Raw genomic sequence first — 21,420 nt, forward strand, 5'->3', positions numbered from 1 at the left:
AGTCTTCTTCCCTTGAGCTGGTGGGGCCAACCTGTACCTTGGTGTAATCGCCAGTGCACTGCACTAGGAGACTGGATAGCCAGGCACCCGTCCACCACGACCGCGGTTTAAAGGAGCCTACCTTTTTATTTCGTTTTGGCAGCACCGAGGCTGGCTTCATCCCTGGGCAGTGCAGTAACTCGAACCTTCCTCCATGACGAGAGCCTCTCTTCCTCTGCTGGATCTCCCGAACTGCAGGAACTACTGCCACCGCAGGAGCCTCTTCCCCTTTCAAGGTACATTGTTCTGCCAGGCCTTCCATTTCGCTGGGTACTGCTAAAGGTGCTTTAAATACTTTACTTACCTTCTGGGTTGGCCGCCCCTATCGTCTAACATTATCTTTTGACTTTCTGCACCCTCCTTTCTGAATCGTTAAACAAAGACTTGACTGCAGCTACTAGAACTGTTTGATCCTGGGCACTTTGCCTTGTACCACTGACTCTGGCGCAGGCCTATTGACTCTGGCTAAATCTGTTACAACTGCCTTCTCTAGTTTGCTTTTCATCAAGAAATGTGTTGGTGCACCTAAACTCTTATAACCACCTTTTCCTTCCCCTTTTAATATTGTGAAGTGCCATCTTGCTCGGTTTTCCCCAGTATTGCCTATGCTAAAGTACTGCCTTGCCTCACTTTTTCACAATCCATTCGGAAAGTATTGCTGGTGTGTTTAGGAGTCTAACCCAGTATGACTTTTTCCCTCCCTCTGAAGAAATTGTTAAAGTGCCATTTCTGCTTGGTTTACACTGTGCCGTTTTGCTCAGTTTTCACTCTTGCTCAAACTTGTCTACAATTTAAATAGGGAGTTGTGGATACTTTTCTTCGCTGTTTTAACTTGCTTTTATGATAGTGATTGGTGTGTGAACTTAAGAGTGTAAAATAAAAATATGTATTCTTTTTGATACAAAGCCTTGGTCAGTGTGTTCCATAGTATTGTAGTCCTATTGTGTAAACCCTGAATACTGCTCATCTCCCTCTTGAGATAAGTCTGACTGCTCAGCCACAGCTACCAACTAAATCTGTGTGGTACAGACTGATACCAAAGGGGATTTATGCATATACCTGTTGTCTTAATCTTCTGTAGTGCTCCCTAAGGAAACTGCATAGGAGTCTGCCTAACACTGATTTCCTTCCTAATTCTGACTATCTAATTATGCTGCTGTCAAAGAGCCGCCATCCTTTGGATCTCGGTCAACCCTCCAAGAAGGCTTGTGTTTGCCCCAGATCCTCACCTCCTTCCAGCAAGGATTCCAAGGAGTTGAGTGGACTTGTTGCTCTCTGTAGGCCGTTTCCTCAGCTCTCACAAATTCCGATTGGAGGAAGGCAGAATGCCACACATCCCAAAATGTTGTACTTAACGCTCATACGCGCTCTGAATGTGTTCCTCCACCGATGGAGGGAGTTGTTATGAACAAGCAGTTATGGTTAACGCATACAGCTCTATCTTACCTGAACAAGTAAGGATCATGCAAAAGTGAACGCCTCACCAGCCCAAGCCTATCCGAGCACCCGGCAGTATCACGTCACGGCATGTCTATTATTGTAATGACCTTGAACCATCTCAGCTGGACGAATAGCTCATCTGTCCAGGCACAGGCTGGGCTTCACTCATGACCTTGTTAATGGGCAGACTTTACAAAACTTGTAACAGACACCTTTTTTTAACTTTATTTCAATTTGATCTGCGTGTTCTCCATCATTGGATCTTTCATGAACATTGAATATATGCGCCTAGGTGTTGGATCTCGGAACACTTTAATAGAAAGCTCTTCATTATAGCCAAGTATACATTTTGAGGAAGTTTTAAAATAACCCATTCCTCTTTCTGTAATACTGCGAAAAGACAACACAAACAAGCGGATGTACCGACATGTAATGAGGAAAGTATAACACTGTCACTTTCAGACAGAAGGCACCCCCTGATATCCCATGATGCTTCACAGTGACAGTTGGAGCATAGTGAGTTTTTTTCTGGCTGTGAAGACTGAATCTCTGAGTACTCCATGAAGCTTTTCTGCTTAACTTTAGTTCAGGAACTTCCATTTTCAGTGCTTTATTTTGCATTCACTTTGCTTTTAGCCTTCTCCTTTCTGAAATGGAATTTGAGGAGGGAATGAGTGTTGTCCAATATTTTTTCTACTCCATGGGTATGTTTTTGATCTATTCCTGAAGTAACATTAGTCCTTTTTTTTTTTCTTTTTTTTGTTTACAGTTGCCATTCCTATGTGGGTCAGAACTCTTGGAAAGATGAGCGTACACTCCTGATTACTTGTTTGTAATACTCGCTCTATTGATTGTGGAGTTTGTCAAAAAATGGCATAAGGCTCAGAGCAAAGCTTAGGGCCCCTTCTGAGAAGCATTATTTGAAAGACTTGGGGCCAGAGCCTGCACAAAACCCCAAAATGGAAGATACACATCTCTCCGTGATCGGTGTGGGATTGTGATACACCCCAGGGCCCCTTGGAGTGGCGTGGCATCGCTGTAATCGATGTGAGCATCACATGAGGGCAACAGCATTGCTGTTCATTAACTCGCCGTCTAGAGGCCACAGGAAGGAAGGTTCTGTACCCGCTGGATTCTCCCACCCCTCCTTTGAGATCGCCTTCTGCTCTGTGGTCATCATGCTCAGAATGAGACAATCTATAATCCCATGTATCCGCAAAAAGAAAAGTGTCCAACATCCTGAAAATCAATTTGTGACATATCACAAAATTGTTTTAGTAGTATAGTGCTGGGGTAATTTTTGAGGATCTTTGCAGAAAATTGTGAATTCTACAGCCTATCGGGCCAATAACATGTTAACAATACTAGCTGCACAGTGCACTTAAGTGTCCAACATTGGCCCAGAAAACAGGTCCAAAGTTGCTGGTCAGTCCAACCCTTTTGGCATTGCCCTATGATTTTAGTCTAAGCACCATTACTCGTCCAACGTAGATATTGTCTCATAGGCCATCTTCTCCCAAAAAGTGATTTTACACTCACGGAAATAATCCAGCATTGGGAGAAATCTGTCACCTAGATCTCCAGGCACAATCCCATTATAATCGCTACAACGGATTACCTTCTACTATTTTATTGGCGAAAAACACAACCTTTCTTTCCAGACCTCAAAAATCGGTCATGTTTTAGAATTTACAGCCCAAAGTACCTTTTCATCCATCATCCTAATGGCACCAGGGGTTCTGGAACCGATAATAGACATTCATGGTCCCACCATCTGGGTTGCAGGTCCATATTTGCGTAAGGAAAGTTTCTGTCATTGTGGTAGCTGCACTTAAGGGGTAACGGACATCATCTTCTTGGCCTCTGCATAATGAAAGTTTGAGGCTTGATTATCTGGGAAAGATGATTTGCACCACATCAGCTTCAAATTTGGGAGCAGTCAGCCCTCTCTGCCTTGCTGGGAAGCTATGACCAATTTGAGACTCGCCCCTATTAGGGAGAATTCTCAATTCGGTGCTATTTCCCTTCAACCTTCGGGCCCCCCAGCTCTTTTGCTGGACTTTAGGACTTTTAATTTTTATCCTGAAGTGAGTGAGACCGTTTTCTCACTCTCATGTATTTTTGATCTGATTTAGACTCTGTTTCTCTTTGGTTTGGTCTGACAAACTCCACAGGCATCTACCTTTTGTATTGTGACACACAGCACCTTCAGTGCAGTGCCACAGAGAAGTCCTTTGGATTTCTCCTAAGGTTTAAAAACTTCTCTTGGGTGAATTACTGTTCCCAAGAGTAGTAAAGTGAAATTGACTTTACCTACCTGTTTTCCTATGTAGGTCCAGTACACCCCATCTTATGTGGAAGTACTGGGGGGTTACTCAGTAGCCCCGTTTCCTACTTACTCATGTAACATTTTTTTATGTTACCCTCACTACTTTTAATGGCTGGTGGCAGTGGTTTAATTTTCCTACCTTTGTGCCTTTTTACCGCAGGCTGAATCCTCAGCTGCAGTATAGCACCCATGAGTGCCCATTTTGTCAAAATGGCCCTGGTCTTCTTTTTTCGGCATTTCTTGCTTGTGAGGTCTTTCTTGGGTTTTCCTCTGCACACCAAACCAGGTTTAACCCTTTTTGTTAGTTTTGCTTTTGGCGGGCATCAGTGCTGAAACCTGCCTCTGGCTCCAGTGTGTCTGGCAGGACAGGAAGCAAGGGGAGGTGCCTGAAACGCTCTGTCCTTCGTCACCTTGGTTACCTGAATGCCTCCAGTGGTGATTGGCTGCCTGGCTGTTCTTGTAGGGTAGCCACCCTGCTGTGTGAGTGACAGCTATGCTGTGTATGAAGAGGAGAAACCTGCATAAAAGGCAAGGCTTCTGGAACCAAAGGCAGTCGACCACTGGACGAAACATCCGACGAATGAAACTGGAAGAGACGCTTACTACACCCTCCTGAACCCCTCAACTGCCTGGTGAAGCCCTGCTGCAGTGCTGAAGCACCAATTCCGAATCGACTAGATAAGACCGTAACGGATGACTTCTTCCCTTGGGTTGTTGGGACCAACTAACCCCAAGACTAACTCTGCTGGAGGAACTTCCCCCCAACTGGCTGTACTTTTTTGCTGCTGCTAGAACCGAGTGCCAGGGGTCGAGAAATCCGTAGTCCAGTGCATCGTCTTTAAGCCGTACCAGAGCTCCAGAAACATGAGGACCCTCCCGAAGCAGGACGACCCAAGCCACCTCACCAGAGTGCTGGACTCCAGAAGCAAGGGAAGCCCATCAAGTGTCAAAGATCCGCGGGGGTGCTCTTTGCCGGTAGCTTAAATCGTGAAGTGCTGCTGATCTGCAAAGATCCCGTAGGTGCCGCCAACCTTCAAACTCCAGTGCAGGAGTCCTCCAGACATCCTCCCTCTTGTCCCCACGACTGAGGCCCAGGATCCCAGGATCTGCAAGACTGCAACCAGAACAGAAGCCTGCTGGATCCTCTTCTTTAAACCTAAGGTACTGCCTTGACTAAGTGGTACTTAACTCTTTTGTCTGTAGCTTGCATCATCTCACTTGAGACTTGCAGTAGCTGTTTTTTTGCAGAGTTGATCCCAGCTTTGCCCTTCACAAGCTTCACAGTTTGTTGCCCATCAGTGATTTTATTACAAACGCTCTAAACTTTGTGCAAGACGTTTGTGCTATCTAAGGGGCCCCTAGGGGACCCTGACATCTATGGAAACAAGGTGGGTCACCACACACGATAGAGACACCAGACACAAGGTGGTATTCCCAAAGCTAGGGTTTTATTGCAAAGCAAAAGTCTCAGTTGGCCAACTCGGTCTCACGCCCCGCGACATGTATCTCTAGACCTCGAGGGAGGCAAGAGAGTGAATTACGTACATCAGTTACATATATACAAAATGCATATCAAACAATCAGCTATGACATGGTTAACACCCCCCCTTTATTGGGTTTCTTTGAACTTGGTGTGATGATGGACATCTTCGACCACTATGACACCTTCAAACATCTATTCTAGTAACAATTTGCAATTTGTGAGTGCGAAGGCAACTTTCGGTTATTGAATAGAACACGGTGCTTCTGTTCTTGGAAGCGAACTACATACGGGAGGAGTTGCATTCCGGACCTTGCTATCTATCAGGTGCTATTCGCGTCCTGGGAGCCGATATGCTCTAGCGGGCTCAGCAAAGGGGGGGCCGTTAGAACAGCATAATTCAAGCCTTTAGCGGTATTATTCTAACATATTCTACCATATAACGAGACTGGCTGGCAGCTGTGAAATGATTAAATGCCCTGCAGCTCTGCTTCAAGGCTACATTCGGGAGGGAACCGGGCATTCTTCCTGGCGCTGCCTACGTTTGTGTTTCAGCGAACTCTTGTTATCCTCATGGCCCTGCGGCCTTGTCCTTTTCACATACAGACAACAATGTTCCATAGTCGAGCAGTGTAAGCGGAAAATATACTGTGAAGCAATAGGAACAGAAAGCAATGTGCAATGGTTAGAAAACAAAATGGCGATTCTTGCTACATCAAAATGGCCGTTCATTGGCAAACTCGAAAACCTATATTCTGTCATATCGTGCATGAGACGGTTGGTCCACGGCCACCAAAATGCGTTTGCGGTCTCAAAGTAGAGGTATCCGTATTTCTAGACTGCCAGAAGTGCCTCAGCTCCATAGGCATTGTTCAAATTGACTTTGGCTGTCCTGGCTCCCCGCAGACTCTTCTGACCCATTGACTTTGATCCTAACAGCCCCTCAGAGATGGTGCATAATTGAATTGCTGGGAAATATCAAATCTAGACATCATTGGGAGATTGAAAAGTATTCACATGCTCTGATAACCTGTTAACCTTTTTCCTTCCCTAACCTTTTTCCTTTCCACAACCTCAGAATTGCATTATGTACAAAAAGTGATATATCGATGCCAAAATTGTCCTAGTAATTGAAGTCTCCTCTGGATGTAGGAAGTGTGTGTGAAGCATCCCAAAAGGGTATCTACTTGCTTATCTTAAATCTGAGGAAGTGTTATGAAGTGTATTTTTATTGTTGCAAATTGCCCTTTTTAAAAAAGGCTTATTAAAAACTGTTGAAATAAATCATTATTTTACTAGAAAACCTTGAGAGTAAGTATTATTTGGATACTTGTAATTGTGAATCTTAGTGTTACATCTCTACAGCTCACATTTACCCCTCTTGAGAGAAGTCTGGCTGCTCAGTCACTCTACCAACTTGTATAGAACAGACCTATACAAATAGGTGGTTTACCTATTACCAAGAGGACAAGGCTGGTGTATTCTCCCACAGGGTTACTGAATCCTATCTTGCCTAACAGCCCCAAAGATTTGCAGAGTTCCTCCCGGAAGACAAAGAAGGGTACACTTGAAATTCGGGGGTGGATGCAGGGTCTCCAAACAATTTAGCACCTTCACAAATATTTACTGTGAAGATCTGCACCAGAAGGTGGTCTTGCCTTCACTTAACACTGAAACGGGATAACTTAAAATATTCAGAGCCTCCGCCTCTCAGACATATCCCTTTTCATCAAACCTCCCTGCAGATGAAGGGGTAAATCGGATGCAGAGATTATAAAAACTGTGGGCCTCATAAACGAGTTGAGACTTTCCTTTCACTCCAGAGGAGAGGTTCTACTCACACAATGGTCATCCGTGTATAACCAGCACTTCCATCAGCCGCTGCAGCTATACCAACAGAGGGCGCATTTTCAAAAAGGGAGGTAGAGAAGATGAAAGCATGCTTATGTAGCTACCCCAAACCCTCTCACGGCTGCAAAAACAGAAGTATCTGGCGCTTGCGTTTCCTCTGTGTACTCCGGTTGGGGTAAACTTAACTGCCCATTTTGCAAGGTTTACATAGGGGCTTAAATTAATGGGAATGCTACCACATGCTTAGTATAAACATCCCCTTATTGTAACCAAATTATCGCACCATAGACTGTGTTCTGAGGAGTCTCAAAGGCTGTCCCAGATCTCCTCAAACTGGTGGAATTCACTTCTTATTTGTTTTCTATTTTGTTATATTAAATATTTTTTCCTGAACTCCATGGGGATCGACCAGCTGTAACAGGGCTATGAACTATGCACAGACCATTGAAAACAATGTTTAGGTTGTTCCTAATGCTGAAGATCAGTCTCTTCAAACCTGGTCCTCATCAGGGCTTCTATAGAGGGTGGTCGTCTCCCACTAGTTTGAACAGGTGACTGCTGCAACAGACGAGAATTGGGCGAGGCTTTCTGTGCTGCATCTTCCCTGACCACTTGTGTGGTGGAGCCAGGCAGCGATTTCTTGCCTGCGGGCTTTCCTTCTCCCACTGAAATCTTGGGGCTTTAGGAATGGCTGTGCCGTTCACCAAACAGAGTGGGTGGTCGCCTTGAGCACCGCCAGAACATTATGCTAGATTGCCCCTAGAAGAAAAGGTTGGCCTCATTCTAGTTTGAGGGGAGTTGGGTGCACCAAAATGTCGCTTTCCTCTGAGCTGCACAAATCTTTTTATCCGCCATAGAATTGCCCTTTCAGGCTATGGCTGAGTTAGGACATAGGGTGCATTACTTGGAATCGGAGTTGGAGTGGGAATTTGATTGCATTTCAGAATACACACATACAGAACATGCAAGCTTCAGGGATAATGAAAGTATTTTTGAATGGCACCACATGTCTAACCCAGTAACTCTATGTACTGCATACCTACTCTTACATAGACTGTATAGTACAGTTTACTCATCTCAGTTCTCATTTTCTGTCCTCGTCTAGCTTCATGCAGAGTACTGCCGCGAGAAGGACTCCTACCTCCCTCATCGTGTGCTGCAGGCCTGGGAACTAGCACAGTTCATTCAGTAAGTCAATGATGGTGGCCTCATACAAAAGAATCCCTGTACAAGGTCCAAAGTGGAATAATGTCATGGAAGGTATTTGAGCATTGGTTGTCATAGCTGGTGTTGGCGTGTCTGTCCAGGATAATGTAGCAGCAATTGATGTGTGCATGGTGGGGTTGTCGGAGTAGCAGTAAAGTGTGCAACACTGATTATGTGTACAAAGCTCTGTAAATGGGGGGATGGGACAGTGTGTAACATTGGGGTAGGTAATGTAACAGTACAAACACAGGATGATGGTACTGGAGAGCAGGTTGCTGGGAGTAATGAAGCATAAAACTAGCCATGGTGTTGGAACCTAGGTTGGAAGCATGGTGTACAAGCCTAGGTACTAGTAAGTACTGTAAGAGAGCTGGTAGCAGGGTGGGTGTATTAGTGCAGACTAAGATGTGATGTTAGATCCGTGGCCCTACGGGTTTGTGTAGGAGGATGCGCAGAAGGGATGGGGCAAACGGAGTGAGTGTGTTTGTGTGTGTGTGGGTGGGTGTGTATACACCACTTATTAACAGTAATCGTCTTTTTGTGGCTTGTATCTGCTTACAATCGCATGCTTTGCAAAGGCTGCCATCTTGTGGTTGTTCCGTAGTGTTGCACCATTTATTTTAATTATTATAATTTGGAAATGGACATTGACAGGGTTGTGCCTGCAATACCATCCCTACTCTGACATGTGTTGGTATCTGTGATCCTTCAGGCATCAACGTCCTCAGATTGTTTTCTGAAATGAACTATCACCCCATATTAGGAGGTGCTCTTCAATTTATTTTGGTACCTTTTGCTTTTATGTGGGCAGAATAGTGGGCACATGTGATTCTAAACATGTACATGCCAGTGAAAGTTGATTACTGATCAGTAATATTTCCATGGGGTTTGTGAATCTGCTTAGATTCACTTGCTTTGCACCGACTGGCGAGCAGTATCCCCCAATTGGGGCAGGTGAGCAGTAGGTGCCGATGTTAAGAAATGTCTTGGATACCTCGACCCAACTATGAATCTGCTATAGAATTTGTGGCACAACAGTAGTCTTGTGTGTATAGAGTGCCATGTTCCTGTCATGCAGATGGCCTCCAATGGTACATTTGCAATGAATCCTAAAGTTTCCCCGTACAAGGTGTGGAGTGTGCTCAAGGAGTGAATGGAAATGTTTTGTTTGTTAGTCTGTAGCACATTTGTATGCACCTTACAATCCATCTTGCAGTGATCGCTTTAGTGATAGGCTCTCCTGTACTTCCTGCTGCCATTGATGCGAAGAATTGGCCTGCTGAGCATACACTCTCGATGACTTGTTTATCATACTCGCTGTATTGATGATTGTGACATTTGTCAAGAGGCCAAAGGCTAATGGATAAGGAGGGCAAAAGACCTGGAGCAAAGCTGAGGGACCCTTCTGAGAAGCATTATTTGCCAAACTTGGGGCCTCCGCCTGCACAAAACCACAAGATGGGAGATTCATATCCCTCAGTGGTCGCCTTGGGCTTTTCTGACACCCCATGGCCCCTTGGAAAGGGATGGCATTGCTGAAATCATTGTGAGCACCGCATGATGGTGATAGCATTGTTGTTCACGAACTCGCTGTCCAGAGGGAATTCACAGATTAGTCTAAAGAGGTGATTCGAAACCCACCAGGGCCATAGGAAGGAAGGTTCTGCAACCGCTGCACATATGCCTGTTAAGGGATTCTCTGACCCCTTCTTTGAGATCACCCCCCTGCCCTGGGGTCATGCGGCTCAGAATGGGACAATCTATAATCCCGGGTATCGGCAAAAAGAAAAGTGCCCAACATCCTGATCAATTTGTGACATATCACAAAATAGTTTTAGCAGTATAGAGCTGGGGTAATTTTTGGCGATATTTGCAGCAAATTTGAATTCTACAGCATTTTGTGCCAATAACATGTTACCAATGCTAGCTGCAAAGTGCACTTATGTGGCCCACATTTGCTCAGAAAAAAATTACAGGTCAGTCCAGTCCTTTGGGAATTGCCCTATGATTTCTTAGTCTAGGCACCATTACTCCTCCAACGCAGATGTCGCCCCCAAAGACCATCTTCCCCAAAAAGTGCTTTCACACGCAGGGAAGGGATCCAGCAGCGGGAAATCTGTCACCTAGATCTCCAGACACAATCACATTATATTCACTCTAATGGATTACCCTCTAATATTTTAAGGGGCAAACACAACCTTTCTTTCCAGACCTCAAAAATCAGTCCTGTTTTAGAACTAACAGCCCAAAGTACCCTTTCATCCTGTCATTCAAATGGTGTCACGGATTCTGAAACCGATAATAGACACTTATGGTCCCACCATCTGTGTTCCAGTTCCATATTTGCACGAGGAAAGATCATCATTGTGGAAGCTGCATGTAAGGGGTAATGGACATCATCTTCCTGGCCTCTGGATAAAGAAAGTGAGAGGCTTGATTCTCTAGGAAAGATGACTTGCACCACATCAGCCTCATATTTAGGAGCAGTAAGCCCTCTCCACCTAGCTGGGAAGCCATTACTAATTTATACAACTCGCCCCAAACATGTGCTGAGTTCCTCCCAGCAGACAAATAAGGGTGCGTGTTTTATTTGTTAGTGTGTAGCACCTTTGTATGCACCTTACAATCCATCTAGCAATAGTAGCTTTAGTGGTAGGTTCTACTGTTCTTGCTGCCATTGACATGAAGAATTGGTGTGTTTCTCTAACTGATTTCTTTCGGTCCATATAGTACATTACTGCTCGCTGAAGGTCGAGTGTGTGTAAGGTTCTTACCCCTTGCTCTGTGGGTTTTGTGTGGTAACTCAATTGATTTGTTAATGTGAATGAAGGTGAAAACCTAGGATGTGTTTGTTATACTACATATGTTTATGTATTGTAACAAAAGGTTCGATAACTGAGAGGGCTTGCAATTCACTGATCTGTCGGATTGGTGTGATTGCAATGAGATGCTACTTTATATGAAATCTATTTTTAACAGTAACAGAGCCTTATGCATAGGTTCAAAATGTGGTCCGATTAACCCTGAAAATACAGTATTTAGGTCCCATCCTGGTTGGGGTGAGCCGCCAGAGGATAGATTTGCTTGACCCCTTCTATAAATGCTTTGGCCACTGGTATTCTCAACAAAGATATTTTATTTTGTGAAGTAGTGGAAGCTGCCAAGGCTGCTAAATGTACTTTAAGAGAGTTGTAAACTAGCCCTGAATTTAGGTGACCACTTCAGTAGCAGAACAATTAATTGGGTTGATCTGCTTTTGATTACACCAGATTACAAATCTCCAACATCTGTTCAAATAACAATGTCTAGTGTTTGATTTTCTTGCCTCCAGCAATACATCCATACACCCGATGGGTCATTGTAAGTGTCTACATTCTAGGTCTTAAGGAGCAAGGCTGCAAAGCGGTTTGTCTGTGGATTTGGATGTGTTATTTGACTCTGGTTCTGTGTGAGCAGATTGTGAAGTGGCTGATGTGTGAATGGTGGGCAACCCGACATGTTCAGTAGATGCGAGTACAACATCTTTCTTGCCCACATTGGTGCAAGTAGTATCACGGTTGCACTCTCCTTTGTGGCTGGTCAATTACCTTGTGGAGCAACAGTGTTAGCATATGCAAATATCTGACCAGCTCATCCATAGCACATTGCCCCCTGTTGTGGGTACCTGGATGCTAAGTTTGGACATTTTCTTGTTTTGGAATGTTGCAAACATGGCAATCAATGGATAACCCCACTTGCAACTGTTTGTGTCTATCGGTATAGCGTTCCCACCCGTGTTCTGTTAATAGCAACCTGCGTAATGTGCCACTTCAGTTATTTTCCCCTGGAACATGTTGGCCTGGCTGTAGATGTTTTTCTGTATGCACCCTTTCCAAATTTTCTGTGCAAGTATTGGCAGCCTCTTTGAGTGTTTGTTGATGTCAAATATTGCGGTTGTGTTGTCTGTATTTATGAGAGCGCTTTTTTTCTGCGAGGACGTTCTGAAATGAATAAAGTGCATTTTGATTGCTTGTAATTCTAACCAGTTTGAGGTTTGACACTGTGCCCCCCTTGTTGCACTTTATTAGGCGGTCAGACTCAACTCAGCTCTCCCCTCCCCCCCAGCAAGGTGGCGCTCAACAAAGCGCTATTTATTTCAAGTTCACTTTGGTGAGGGCTCCAGCCCGTCTCGCACCCAACCCCAACAAATACCATGTGTCACCAATGGACTAGGAACCTGGTGTATAGCAAGAATATACATGCATTTATTTGTTTAAGGTTTGACAACAAAGACTAGCAGTCAATATCACACACCAATGTTGTGGCAACACCCAATATCACAACAATCACTCTGTTATTAAAACAACACTGGTACAATTTTGAAACATGCAGTCACAACTTAAGACAAATTGAATTTCAATTTAACCAATAGAAAACCTTCACAGTACAATGGAAAATAGTTTTGCAACACACATTCAAAGGACAGGCACTGCTTTGGGATTCTGGTTTTGGGAGGCAAGGCCATCAATGGGAAAATTAATTTTTAGGCTTTCATTTCAAAGGCACAGTTGAGAAAAGGAACTCAACGGGAACTGATGTGAAGCAATGCCTGAAAATTCTGTTCAGAGAAAATGACAAAGGGGAAATTTAGTTTTAGCAACACATACCGTTGAGATGCAATGCTTTGTTATTCTGATTTAAAATGAATGGGCATGAGTGGGAAATTTCGTTTGCACCCTTCACACTCATGTGAAAGCAGTGTTTTGGTTGAGTACTTCTTTTGGGATACAGAACCCTCCCAAACCCCCGCTCCACCTTATGTACAGGAGTCAAGGGTTTCAGAAAACAGTCAACTAAGTTTTTATGGGCTATACCGGCTCTAACACACTGGGCATGTGCTTTGTTAGTTTCAAGTTCTAACAACAATTATCCCGTGATTTTCTTTATGGGAATTCATTGGTTTACTTTAATCAAATGTGCTAAGTGTCTACACAGTGACTCCCGCTTCCCCCACAATTTAATGGAAAGGATTAAGGCAGGCAGTTCCCAACACCATTCAATTTCAACAGTGATGGTGGTTTTCTGTGGGGAAATAATTTGAATGAGATTTAATACCTTGTGCGAAGGACCTACCCAGTTTCACCCCCATTCCCCTTTTACCCACTAATGGAAAGGAGTAGAGGCAGATGGCTCCCCATGCAATTGCTGGCTTTGGGATATCTACTTACATGGGAGCTCTTTGCTCAGGAATCCAGACAGATTTTTAGGACCGTCTTTTGGTAGGCAGCTCACACCAGGCCTGTCCCACAGTAAGGTCCCTCCAGATGGGCCTCTATGAGATTGGGCTCCCAGGTTTCCAGGCAAGGTTTATCCTGATGGCCTTGGTATCTCTCCTTGGCTCTCTGCTAGTTGTTCCTGTTAGTTGTTCCCCAGCAGCAGGTTATCTCCCGGAATAAAGTCAAAAAGCCTTGTTCTGATGCAAACCTGCCCTCTTACAGCACGGATGACACTCCAACCTTTTCACTATTCCCACGGACCGGATTAGCTAGCTTGCTCCCTTCACCCCCCCCCCCCTCCCCACACTCCCCCACCTGCTGATAGGACCAGAAATTGAGAGGAGTGCATGATGTAGGCTGAGGGAGGAGAAAAGATGCATCATTTCAAATTGACAGGGATTTTTACATTTTGTGTTCTGCAAAATCTCATAAGGTGACAACTCTGATATTTCAGATAATCACATGAATATAGGTATTTTTGAATTCTATATTTTATGGTGAGTCTGACAATACTAATTTTATTTCAGCACACCCTTCCTGGGTGGAGCTACCTTTTTTTCACAGTTTGCTGCTGCACCAAAATAGCAGAACATTGGACCATTTTCAATTTAAACCTTAATTTCATGATCTATCCCTTTGCCAACTTTCCCATTTCTCTGGTGTATGAAAATGGCAGAATTATAATTTTTTCCATAGCTGAGTTTGTCTACATCACACAAATTACATTTCTATAGGAACAATGGGCTTTTATTTTTGTTTAATATAAGCCTGAATTGAGCTTGGTGGGACACCCGTTGCACTTTTTATTTAAGAAAAACATGTGTTCAATGTTTATTCAATGGCAGGCCATAAAATGGCCCTAAGTTTCACATTCAGATCAGACACAAACTGTTTAGATTTCCCTCCAAACAGTTGACCAGCCATCTGGTTTAGCCATGTTTATCTTAATTTATTTCCCCTTGGCTGCAAAAGGACTTTGCTTAGGGCTTAATGCACTTTTTAAGTGGAGCCTGACCTGAAAGGTAATTTCTGTCGGTCATGTTATCTGTACATCCCATACTAGCAGTCTACTTCTTAGTAAATCTTAGCATTTAACTTGACAACCAGACATTCTTCTCCTGGTGTTCTTAGCCAAAATGCTGGAGTTCAAATTTTCATAGGGTCTTTGTTGCAAGCTAATGCATTTTTTATGTGGAGCCTGACTTTAAAGGTCATTTCTGTTGCCCATGTTATCAGCAATTCACCACAATTCCGACCTGTTTCTCTGTATATTTAAGCATTTATTTGAGACCAGCCCTGCATCCCTGGTATGCATCAAACCGAAGGGATGCGAGTTCTGGATCCAGATGCACTACTGGGCCTGTTGTCCGCAATGTAATCTCTTATTTACATACTGTATAAAGAGAAATAAGTTATCTACACAGATAGGCCATCGTTATATCAGGAAGCAGTATTCAAATCAACACCAAATAAAATGGGCCTCTCTTAAAGATGCTTTTTAATGTTCTGAAATCAAGTCTCTTGTTACTGGATACAAGCAGTCTGCCATTCGACTTTATTTCTCAATTCCAAAGGCATTATTCCTCCTTTTTAGCTTCCAAATGCACAACTATTTCTTTTCATCCCATGTGCACTTCTGCTGTTTTTAAAGCTGTCCATGTGTAATGTATTTCTTTAATATAACAGTTGAAATTACATTAGTACCCCTTCGGTACTGTCCACGCATGGGCCATTATTTACCATGGGAAACAGATGTCCCCTTTAATGCTCCAAGTAGGCCTTTCCAAAATGTCAGTTCATTTGTGAAAAATAAGTGTCTTTCTCCAATTGCACACTTGTCCATTTTATTAGATTTCAAGTAGGCCCATTTCTTTCCAAGTCACTAGGCCTTAAGTCGGAAAAAGGTGTTTTAGACTGGCCGGCAATTTCCAATGGATAGCACCAGCCAGCTTCACTCTTAAATACTGGCCTGGCATGGCCTCTTTATTTCTGACATTCAGGGGCTATATTTTGTCCCACACCTTTAATTCTTTAGAGATGCGTCAGTTGTGATTTTCATTTGTGCTGGTGGCGATGTGAAGCTTTGTCCTCTTCATTTTCTTTATTGACCACCATTGTAGTCCCTTTGCCATTGCTTGCGAGAGTACCACTAGATCATCCCACTTGCCTGTCCTTTGAGACCATTGATCCACCAGCTACTGTTGAATTGTGCACATCTGGCGTACGGTATGTTAAACATGAACGACGCCATTATGCCCAAGAGTTTCATTACCTTTCTGACGATTATCAGTCAACTCACGGAATAACATGTGAGGTGTGCCTGCTAAGCGCTTTCTAGAATTGCTTAGGCTACTGCTCTTTGAGTGTCCAGCACTGCCCCTAGGAAAGTTTTCTTTTGGCTTGCGTCGAGGCTTGATTTTCTTTTCTCGTTGATTGAGAATCCTATACTGTAGAGTAGTTCATCGTCTGCTGCGTGTGTTGTCGCTGTTTTGCACTTTCCCCCATTACTAGCCAGTCGTCTAGATAAGAATAGACTGGGATTGCCTTGAGGCGTAGATGCCCTGCCACAACTGATAGCACCTTGGTAAATGCATGCAGTGCTGCCGCAATTCCAAAAGGAAGTACCTTGAATTGAAAATATTTCTTTATTTTGAAGCCGGGATACTTTGGATGACCTGGGAACATTGACATATGAAAGTATTTCATATCCATTTTGGTCGTGTAGCCTTCTTTTTTAGGAATGGTACAACCTCCTTTAAAATGGTCTTCCTGAACCTTTATGGTGTTACATATTGGTTTCCTGGTCTTGGGTCTAGAACAAGTCTTTTGGTTAAGTCTTTTTTTTGGGGGGTACCAAAATAAATGCTGAGTAAATTCCTGTCTTAGAGGGACTGGTTCTATTGCTCCCTTTGAGATGAGTGCTTGAATCTCCTCTTGAAGCAACCCCCAATGTTCTGTTGGTACCTTCTCGATGCTGGCGGATGATCGTGCAGCCTTGACAGCAGCTCCTTGTTGACCTTGTCCGACACCCACTTGCCTGATGTTATCCTCTCCCATGTGTGGGTGTATGCTGTAATGCTACCCCCTTCAGGGCAACATTGTAAGGGGTTACTAATGCAGAGTCACTTTGGGGCCATGGGCTCCCCGTCCTGGGGCTTGACCTATGCGGCATGCCCCGCCTCTCCGTTGAACAGTATAAAAGACTGCTCCTTGTGTAAAGGAGCTCTGGTAGTGCGGAAAGAAACATGTCAGGTTATACAGAGGTTTATTAATATTGCTCATTCATACTGCTCATTACATTTGTTTAAATGTCTGATTGTAATTTTGTCGTGCAATTGTAATGTCTTGTGTTTCATGCTTCACAGATTAATTTTTAGTATATTATTTGGTATGTGTTAATTGCTGTCTTTTGCCACCATGACAGTGTAAAGATATACTTTTTTACTGATTGTACTTTCCTCTGCTATTGTATACTTTTTACATTTTGATACTTTGAGCATTCACCTAATTAAATATTCGTATTTTTTCACTTTGTACAGAGTGGCTATTGAATTTTTAGTTACTTTCTTGAGTTTGCCCTACATAGGTGCTTGCTCTGCTTCTCGGATATATCATAGCGACCGGTCTCTGTGTATTGTAACCCTATTATATCATGCCATAAGGGCTCTAGCATTAGGTATTTGCAGCTGGTATGTAGCTGAGGCGGCCACCTTTCTACCAAAGGAATATATCCTCTTACTTTCCATATTTTGAGGGTACTCGCTGGACGCTAAAAGGAGCTCCTCCTCTCTTTCTGGCAGTAGTAGCAACTAATAAGTCTACCTTCAAATGGCCCCTAGTGTAGAGGTGATCAGTTGGAGATGGTATGCACTTTATTCAATGCATTGGTTTATAGCTTTTGTCTATATTGGGCTAACGGTGACAAATTAACCGCTGCTTGAATGCTCTTAAGTGGAGAACTAGATTGTGAAACCGAGTTTCTCTCCTTAAAAATGTCTATGAAATCAGCCTCCTCCTTGGCTTCTGGGGTTTGTATTTTAATCCTGGTAACTTAACTGCTAAAGAGGTCAGTATACATGAGTTGAATCTATGTTGCAGAGGAGGTAATGGGCCTTTCTATAATCTCTGATCAAGGAATCATATATTCATCTGGATCAATATTCTATTCGAAGAATGACATTACCTCTTCCTCCTTCTTCCTTTTATAATAATGTCCCACTCATGTATGGGCTGCTGTACCCGACTAGTTTGTGTCCTGCGCTTGGATGGAATGACATCAACTTGTGACCCCGGAGTCCTCGTTGTAGGACGTTTTTAATACAGTTACACACAGTATACAATCTTTCCTACTATTGATGCAACTCTTTTTAATTTGACTGTTTTCCCCTGTGACACATGATGTGGCCAGCTTCTTCTAACTCTCCCTCAGACTCTAAAGAGACAACACCCTTTCTTTGCATAGGAGCAGAAAGTGTACAGACATCTAAGACGACATTTTGTGTTGTGTCCTTGGAGTTGACAGGTCTTTTGTACTGTGTTTTCTGCGCTCGTCTTCGAGAGGTGTTCATGTGTTTTTGTTTTCAACATATGCATAGAGTGTTTGCCTATTTTCATCTTTGACCTCTAAATTATCTGGCTTTGTCTTAGGTCTGAGTTTTTCGTGAGCAGCCTTTTGGACACCAGCGGTATTCTCCACAGCTCAACCAGACGTAGGCCCTTCGGAGCTGGGGGCCGTCCAACAAATGTTGTGTTGCCTCCTTATTGTGCTCCTCAGCATCGCTCTCTAAGCCGATGCTCACCTCTCCAGTATCAAGCTTTTCCATATTAGCGGTAGTCCCGGCCATTGTCTTGTCCACCTTCATAGTGTAGACTGCCCAACATTTGGTTCGACACGTTGAAGTGTTTTGAGCTTATAAAGCTTGCAAGCGTTACACCAAGAGTCTTGGTGGTTCCTTGGAAAGCAAATGTTGCATACCTAGTTTGTGTCCTTCCACAGGAATTTGGTGTGCACGTTGGGCAAAATTCAAAAGGCGTATTCTCCAAGTGGCAAGTAGGTGGGCTAGGCCAAATGTGTACGTGTGCGAGGGAATAGAGGCATTGTGTTAACCCTGGGACCGAAGTGTAAGCTTAGATGCCCTGCCCCCAGTGTCCCTAGTACATCACCTTTCTGTGTGATGTTGTTCTCGGCTGCTGGCTTGCTCTTCGATCCTTTCTGAGTCAGTGTATTGTAGCGTTTGACCTAGATTTGCCACAGCGACTCAATAGATTGTACATGAAATTACAGAGACTTCGTATTTACGATTCAAACGAATGGCAGAAAAAACGAGGACATCCACGCATGAAGGTTTGTGGATACCCGCACACTTCAGAGTAGGGATAGTGTTTGATAGGGAGAATTCTCTTAAAAGGCTAATTTCCCTTACCTATAGAGTCCCCCAGCAGCTTTGCTGGATTTCAAGGGTTTATTTTTTTTCTCCTGCTAAGAGTGAGACTTTTTTTTTTTTTCCCCCACTCTTAGACATATTGCTGATGTGTGTTCTAGGCTACTTTTGTGCTTATGGTCTATGGGGTTTTTCTCACCCTCATAGGTATCGTCTTTTTACATGTGTGCTACGCAGCACCCTCAGTGCAGTAACACAGGGGTGTCATAGTGACCCCCAAACATAGACTCCATACCCTGGGACGGACTACTGTCTCCCAGGGCATGTAAAGTCCCCATTGACTTTACTAGTCAATAGTTATGAACAAAACCAGTACAACCCATCTTACTATGGAAGTACTGGAAAGGGTTAATAGTTTTTCCCTGGTGTTCATTTTCGAGAGGGTACTGTCCAGTCCCTCTCTCCAAAGTTTCTGGCTGGTGGCAGTGGTGACTACAATAAATATTCAACCGCAAATATTTTCCTATGGGATTTTCCCATTGTTCGAGGCTACCACTTTTACTGACAGCCTCTAACATACCACCGGTTTATTTTAATATTAACTTTACTCCGATAGGTTTTTATTGCCAGATCTTTGATAATATTTCTTTCTCGTGTCTTTCTCTGAAATCCTAACCCAGGTCGGGGATCCTTTGTTCGTCCTTTTAGCGGGCTTCTGCACAGAAGCCCTCCTTTCGGCGCCACTGAGTCTGGGGTAGACAGGATGTGTGGGAGGGGGGAATAGGCACCCTGGAGAGGGTTACCTAGGCAACCCAAGTCGCACTCTGCCCTGATAGGCTGGGGGATTATCCTGCCAGGATAGCCACCCCACCGCGTGAGTGACAGCTAGGCTGTATGAATGGGGTTTTTTCTGCACAAAAGCAGGGATCGGAGGACTGGAGGACAAGACGTCTCCACTGGACCTAAGAAATCCGAAGAGGAGAGAAGCCAAAGACCTCTGCAACGACTGAACCACCGGTGAAGCCCTGCTGCAAATCCTCACCACTTTTCTCCAACGACCCGAGAAGATCTTCACCTGCAAGAGTCTTCTTCCCTTGAGCTGGTGGGGCCAACCAGTTCGCCAATCACCTTCCAGGACCTGCCTTGGTCGAATCGCCAGTGCCAAGCACTCGGAGACCGGATAGCCAGGCACCCGTCCACCACGACCGCGATTTAAAGGAGAAATACCTTTTATTCCGTTTTGGCATCACCGCGGCTGGCTTCATCCCTGGGCAGTGCAGTGACTCGAACCTTCCTACGACGAGAGCCTCTCTTCCTGTGCTGGATCTCCCAAACTGCAGGAACTGCCAGGAACTACCGCCACCGCAGGTGCCTCGTCCACTTTTAAGGTACATTGTTCCGCAATGCCTCCCGTTTCGTTGGGTACTGCTAAAGGTGTTTGAAATCCTTTATTTACCTTCTGGGTTGGCTGCCCCTATCGTCTAATATTCTGAATCGTTAAACAAAGACTTGACTGCAGCTACTAGAACAGTTTGATCCTGGGCAATTTGCCTTGTACCACTGACTCTGGCACAGCCCTATTGACTCTGGCTAAATCTGTTACAACTGCCTTCTCTAGTTTGCTTTTCCTCAAGAAATGTGTTGGTGCACCTAAACTCTTATAACCTCCTTTTCCTTGTCCTCTAAATATTGTGAAGTGCCATTTTGCTCGGTTTTCCCCTAAGTATTGCTTATGCTAAAGTACTGCCTTGCCTAACTTGTTCACAATCCAATTGTGAAGTATTGCTGGGGTGTTTAGGAGTCTAGCCCTGTATAACTTGACCTTTCCCTCCCTCTGAAGAAATTGATAGCGTTCCATATCTGCTTGGTTTTACACTGTGCCATTTTGCTCAGTTTTCACTCGTACTCAAACTTAGCTACAATTTAAATAGGGAGTTGTGTATACTTTTCTTGACTGTTTTAACTTGCTTTAATGATAGTGATTTGTGTGTTGAACTAAGAGTGTGTAAAATAAATATATATTCACTTTGACACAAAGCTTTGATCAGTTTTTCCTTGTTCCATAGTATTGTATTCCTATTGTGTAAACCCTGAATACTGCTCATCTCCCTCTTGAGATAAGTCTGACTACTCAGCTACAGCTACCAACTAAATCAGTGTGGTACAGACTGATACCAAAGGGGATTTATTGCATATAACTGTAGTCTTAATCTTCTGTAGTGCTCCCTAAGGGAACTGCATAGGATTCTGCCTAACAGTGTTGCAGGTACGCCCCTTTAAGTGTCCATTTTCGAATTCAAAAAAAGGAATAGATGTATTACTGTGCACCAACCACTAGATGGCAGACTTTGCAAACGATACAAGTACATACACTACCTAGAGGGTGAAGGGTTAGAAATTGCTGAGTGCTATTTAGCTCCAGGTTAAAGTTTATTAGAG

General features: G+C 43.9%; 1 protein-coding gene across 2 annotated transcripts in view; it reads left to right on the top strand.

The window, feature by feature from the left end:
* The window catches only part of SMPD2 (sphingomyelin phosphodiesterase 2), a 128,862-nt gene that overhangs the window by 53,266 nt on the left and 54,176 nt on the right, over positions 1–21,420 (top strand). For both annotated transcript variants that reach the window (XM_069633450.1, XM_069633451.1), the window contains one exon: positions 8,245–8,327. In XM_069633450.1, coding sequence (XP_069489551.1) covers positions 8,245–8,327 — 83 coding nt within the window. The remainder of the gene's footprint in view (positions 1–8,244; positions 8,328–21,420) is intronic.

The sequence above is a fragment of the Ambystoma mexicanum genome, chromosome 13 (assembly GCF_040938575.1).
Source record: "Ambystoma mexicanum isolate Mex_15411 chromosome 13, UKY_AmexF1_1, whole genome shotgun sequence".
Lineage (NCBI taxonomy): Eukaryota > Metazoa > Chordata > Amphibia > Caudata > Ambystomatidae > Ambystoma > Ambystoma mexicanum.